Source organism: Bison bison, unplaced genomic scaffold (assembly GCF_000754665.1).
Source record: "Bison bison bison isolate TAMUID 2011002044 unplaced genomic scaffold, Bison_UMD1.0 scf7180017864472, whole genome shotgun sequence".
NCBI classification, from domain to species: domain Eukaryota; kingdom Metazoa; phylum Chordata; class Mammalia; order Artiodactyla; family Bovidae; genus Bison; species Bison bison.
In genome coordinates, this window is record NW_011495033.1 from 11,133,990 (window position 1) to 11,139,066 (window position 5,077).

At 60.9% G+C, this 5,077-nt stretch overlaps 2 protein-coding genes across 2 annotated transcripts in view; both read right to left on the minus strand.

Annotated features, from left to right (window-relative positions):
• The window catches only part of MRM1 (mitochondrial rRNA methyltransferase 1 homolog (S. cerevisiae)), a 10,063-nt gene extending 9,889 nt beyond the window's left edge, over positions 1-174 (minus strand). The window contains exon 1 of the mRNA XM_010861712.1: positions 8-174. Within this exon, the coding sequence (XP_010860014.1) occupies positions 8-92 (85 nt within the window). The 5' untranslated portion in view covers positions 93-174. The remainder of the gene's footprint in view (positions 1-7) is intronic.
• An 804-nt stretch (positions 175-978) lies between these two features.
• DHRS11 (dehydrogenase/reductase (SDR family) member 11) overlaps positions 979-5,077 on the minus strand; it is a 9,921-nt gene continuing 5,822 nt past the window's right edge. The window contains exons 3-7 of the mRNA XM_010861554.1: positions 3,607-3,701; positions 2,725-2,854; positions 2,017-2,109; positions 1,757-1,822; positions 979-1,629 (exon numbers count right to left, since the gene is read on the minus strand). Of these exons, the coding sequence (XP_010859856.1) occupies positions 1,588-1,629; positions 1,757-1,822; positions 2,017-2,109; positions 2,725-2,854; positions 3,607-3,701 (426 nt within the window). The 3' untranslated portion in view covers positions 979-1,587. The remainder of the gene's footprint in view (positions 1,630-1,756; positions 1,823-2,016; positions 2,110-2,724; positions 2,855-3,606; positions 3,702-5,077) is intronic.

Sequence of the window (5,077 nt, forward strand, 5' to 3'; positions counted from 1 at the left end):
CCCCAGCGCCGCGTCGCTTGGGAGAAAGGACGCGTGAGGGGGAGGCTGCAGCAGGGCCAGGTCGCGGTCCCGACGGCCGGGGGCAGCGCCATGGTAGATAACCCGGCTGCGTCCGCAAGGGCGGCTACTCCCGCCGGCGCCGTCCCTCACGGGAGCAGCTCCGCTTCCGCGTCCGGACGCCCCGCCCCCGCCCGGGTTGCCGCAAGGCGCATGCGCGGAGGCTAAGCCGTTCCCACAGTGCCCCCTGCAGGGCCGGCGGAGCGACCACCATCCACCGTCGAGGCGCCGGAGCGAGGGGGTGCTCGCCGCTGAGCTGACCCGACGTCGGGCCGGGTGGCGTCGTGCACCCTCCAAGGTCCCGGGAGGCTGAAGGACCTTTCACCCCGGCGCCAGCAAAGGACACTTTAAGGAGATGTGTTGCGTTTCCTGTCCAACCTGGCCGGGCTTGGTGACGGCCCTCCGCCACCGGGTGCTGGCGGTTTTCCTCCGGAGCTGCTTCTGCATCCAGCCCCTCCGCGACACCTCCACTGCCTGTCAGACCTTAGCACCCGTCAGCAGAAACCCCACGGACGACTTCCGATCCCACGGCCCTGATTCTCTGAGTGACAGCTCTGGCATACTGACAAGCCAGCTGATGCCCTTGGCCCCACAGGTTAAGGGCCAGACTCCTTGCTCACGACCCCCACCCCCACCCCCACCCTGGGATCCAGGCAGGAGCTGCCTTTTCAGTCTCACTGTCACTCCTGCACTAAGTTCTGTGCTGTTCCAGCCCTGCGTGCTCTTCGGGGCCTCCCTGCCTGGCGCGCCCCGCTGTCCTCTTTTTCTGGCCGGAAATTCCTACCCATTTTCCAGACCCAACTGAAAGGTAATTCACACTCCAGGAAGGATGCCCCCAATCCACCCACCTTCCCGCTCTCCTGCAAGGAACTCTGAGACAACCATTCCTCATCACAAGAAGGGGGAAGAACTGAAAGACACTTCTGCAGCCAAGATTTTTTAATGCAATTTTTCTTTTTTTAATGATCACAGTGAAACCCACTTGGGAGGCAGGCCCTGGTCTTCTGCTGGCATAGTCAGAGTGGAGGGAGGACCCCACGAGGGATGGAGAAGCCGCAGTGGGGCTGGAGAACTGAGATGGGGCAAAGAAGGGGCGGTGGGGGAGGGCAGAAGGAAGCCCGGAGCCCCAGTAAGCATTGAGATGGAAGCTGAGGGCTTCCCTCCGCGGCCTCATCCTTCAGGGACAGTGTGGGTGGGGGTTCAGGAAGATAGGGGAAAGCCCCACTTTTGGCCACAGTCCCTTCCCCAGGCCAAAGGGAAGAAGGCAAGGGCAGCAGACAAAGGCCAGGGAGCCCAAGAAGAGGACTGAGAAAGCAGGAGCAGGTAAAACAATCAGGGGGCACCACCTCCTCTCCCCTCACCCATTCATGGTGGCAACAATTTGACATATAAAAACCTCAAGTTTTCTAGCCCCTGGTGGGGGTGGGGAAAGGAAGTGAAATCCAGGGGTTCAGAAATCAACACCCCCAGTCCAGGGGCAGGTGCCCAGCTGTAAGGGGGATGTGGGAAGGAGGAGCTCCCCACAGGGCGCTAGGTCACCTGCTCTGTGGGCCTCATCTGGACGTCTCCGATCTGCAGAAGGCACAAACAAGGCTTGAGGAAGCCAGGACGCTCTCCCCACCCTCTTAAGGCCTTCCCACTCTCCACCTCTGGGCTGGCTAGGCTCCTCCAGGGGACAGACAGCCAAGGCCAGACTCACCTGGACATGAGGGGGCGTGCTGAGAACATAGATCACGGCCTCGGCCACATCCTCAGGTTTGAGACACTGGGAGCACCGGGGGAAAGGAGAGAGGTGAGGACAGAATGATCCAAGGTCCTCCCCCCAACCAGGGAGGTCCTCTCCAGCATCCGTGTTCCCCCAACCCAGGAGAGGCGACAGGCTGGCTAGAAGGGCAAGGTCTGAAGGCCAGGGCACCCTCTGCCTTCATTTAGGGAGTGGGTGGCTTCACTGGGCCCCACCTTCATGTGTTCATAGGTGGCGGCTGCCTTCTCGGGGTCCTTGTCGTGGAGTTTGAAGGCGAACTGTGTCTCCACCACTCCTGGAGAAATGCACTGGGCCAAAAGAGAGAGCCTGCTCAGGAGCTGAGCCCCGGCCAGAGGCCAGCCTGGGGCAGGGGGCTGGGAGGGAAAGGACAGAGGCCACAGGGCCCCAGCCTCACAGGGACGGCCACCCAAGGTCCAGCGGCCACCTCCGCCCTCCAAAGCTGCAACGGGGGGGTTATCAGAATGATTCCTACCAGCTACTGGGCCATTACCAAAAGCCAGGTCAGCTTTACAAAGTGGCTTCCTAAGGGAAGCCTCATACCCTCATACCCTAGGTGTTTTCATCTCCATTTTACAGCTGGGAAGACTGAGGCATGGAGAGGCTGAGCAAGCCACCCAAGCTCGGGCAGCCTTCCTGGGGAGAGCCCCAGTCCTGCTTTCCAGCCGTGGCCTCCCAAGGTCCCTTGTGCTCCCTCAGCCTCACCCCTCCGCCCTCGCCCCCTTCTCTAGGTTCAAGTCAGCCCCTCTCCCGCCTTAAAGGCAGAGACGCGCAGGGACTCAAGGACTGAGCAGGGCCCCGCAGGCAGCAGCAGAGCGCGGGAGGCCTGTGCCCAGGACGGACGCGGGGCTCTGGGGCCGCGAGTGTGTGTGGTGGGGAGGGGCCGGGGTCAGGTCGCCCCTCACCGTGGCTCGGATGTGGCTCCGGGCCTCCCGGAGCTCTTGCCTCAGCCCCTCCGTCAGCGCGGTGACAGCGTACTTGGTAGCACTGTAGAAATGGGTCTCAGCCGGGGGTGGCACTCGGTGGCCACACATGCTGGGCGCAGGAAGGGAAGGGGAAGGAGAGAGTGATGCCGGGCTGCCTGCCTGACCAGCTCCCCCCCAGGTGCCTCCTGAACATCAGGGACTGTCCTCCCGCCACTCATCCGGCTTGTCCACATCGACAGCTCCTCCAGGCCCCCTCCTCCTCCAAGGCCTCCCTCCGTGGACCCCAGGATTCCCTCTTCAGTCCACGCAGGCTGTCAAAGCTCTCTCCCTTTCACCCGTGTGGTTCACTGAAAGGGTTCTTAGAGTCTAGGGCACGGAGGCCGTGTCTCCGCGGGCACCCCCATGACAGAGACTGCAGTCTCTGTGCCACAGGGTGAGGTTCCTGCTGCGGCCTGAGGAATGCAGAACCCCAGTCCTGGGAGGGCCCCCAGGCTTCAGCCGCCAAGGGGCCGAGCTACCCCTTCCAGCCAACGAGGGGCTGGTGTTTGCCACGTACTCTTCTTCCCCTGCTGGAGGAGGGCATGGCAGCTCACTCCAGTTTTCTTGCCTGGAGAATCCCACAGACTGAGGAGCCTGGCGGGCTACAGTCCACGGGGTCACAAAGGGTCAGACGGGACTAAGCAACTAAACAACCACAACAACGTTCTTCCCCGCCCCCTAGTCGTGCCCTCTGGGTGTTAACTGGGTGTGAGATCTCTGCTCTACCACCGGGGAATTCTGAGGTCCAAAGAGGTCAAAGGAGCCGCAGCAGATCGCCCCGCTGGGGGGCGGGGGCACCCTGACCAGCCCCGGCCGCCGCACCTGTTGATGTTGATGATGTGCCCGTCATCCACCTTCCGCTCCCTCATGGACTGGCAGGCTTCCCGCGTGCAGATGCTGAGGGCCAGCACGTTCACCTGCAGGCGGGGTGGGGGGCAATGCGTGTCTGCATCTTTGGGCCCGTCTGAGCAGGTGATGGAGCCCCAGAGCACCCCGGGGTGGGGGGCATCCCAAACAGGGCTGGGTCCTACCCGAGACCAAGGACATGCCAGGGCCGCGGGCCTTACGTGCTGCTCCCCGTCCAGCCACCAGCCCCAGCGGACAGCAGAGGCGGCTCCCCTCGCTGGGTGATGCCCTCAAGTTCCCGTGTATTCAGAAACAGACACCACCCCTCCCCAGAATCCACCCAGGAGCGCTCCCCATCTTGGCTGTCTCCTCTGCCTTAGGGAATTCACCCCCTTTTCTTCCCCAAATGCCCTACTCTTCTCTGGGACAGAGTCACGGGCTTTCCTCTCTCCGAAACAGCCTAAAATCCTTCCTTTGAAAATCTCTCTCCTCCGGACCAAGCTCAGCCTTTCACCCCGCTGCTCTCTGCCTTTCCGGCCCCTCCCTTGAGACTAGAGTGGACGGGAGAAGGCTGGCCCTCCGTCCTTCCACGCTGTCCTCCAACCTCCATCCTGTTTACAGGACTGGGCACAGGGGGTACAGTCACGTGTCACTGTGGCAAGGGGCCTCCCAAGGGCATGAAGCTTCCTGTACCCTGCCCACTTCTGCTCCTCTGGCAGAGGTGACCCCCAGACCCCAACCTGCAGGGAACAGAGGCCCAACGGAAGGGTCTCTGCTAAAAGCGCCCGCCCAGCCCCACCACTTAGGCTCAGCCAGGAGGGCAAGCAGAGATAAAACTTTCAACGGGCCTTCACTCTCTCCTCTGGGGAAGAGGGGAGACCAGCTGGGAGGTCAGACGTTTATCTTTATCAGGTGTCAGCGCCAGGCATCGGGACAGAACACTCCCGCTATAAACCTGGCCCGGCGTTCACGGCAGGACACAGGCGGTTTCCAGCCCTGCTTTTGGTCCTCTTAACAATGTGGGTTTGTGGGGCAGAGAACTCAGCTCTTGGGGATGGAGGGATGGAGGAGGAGAAACTAGGAGAAACAGATCCCCTCGGGCCAGGGGAGCGAATCTTCTAGATCTGGAGGTCGAGGGTTCCCTCTGTGATCACTGATGTGGTTCTCTTGGGAAATGCCTCATAAGACAATCCTAAGAGAATGAAAGATGGGCTCGATAAAGGACAGAAATGGTATGGACCTAACAGAAGCAGAAGATATTAAGAAGAGATGGCAAGAATACACAGAAGAACTGTACAAAAAAGATCTTCATGACCCAGATAATCACGATGGTGTGATCACTGACCTAGAGCCAGACATCCTGGAATGTGAAGTCAAGTGGGCCTTAGAAAGCATCACTACGAACAAAGCTAGTGGAGGTGATGGAATTCCAGTTGAGCTATTTCAA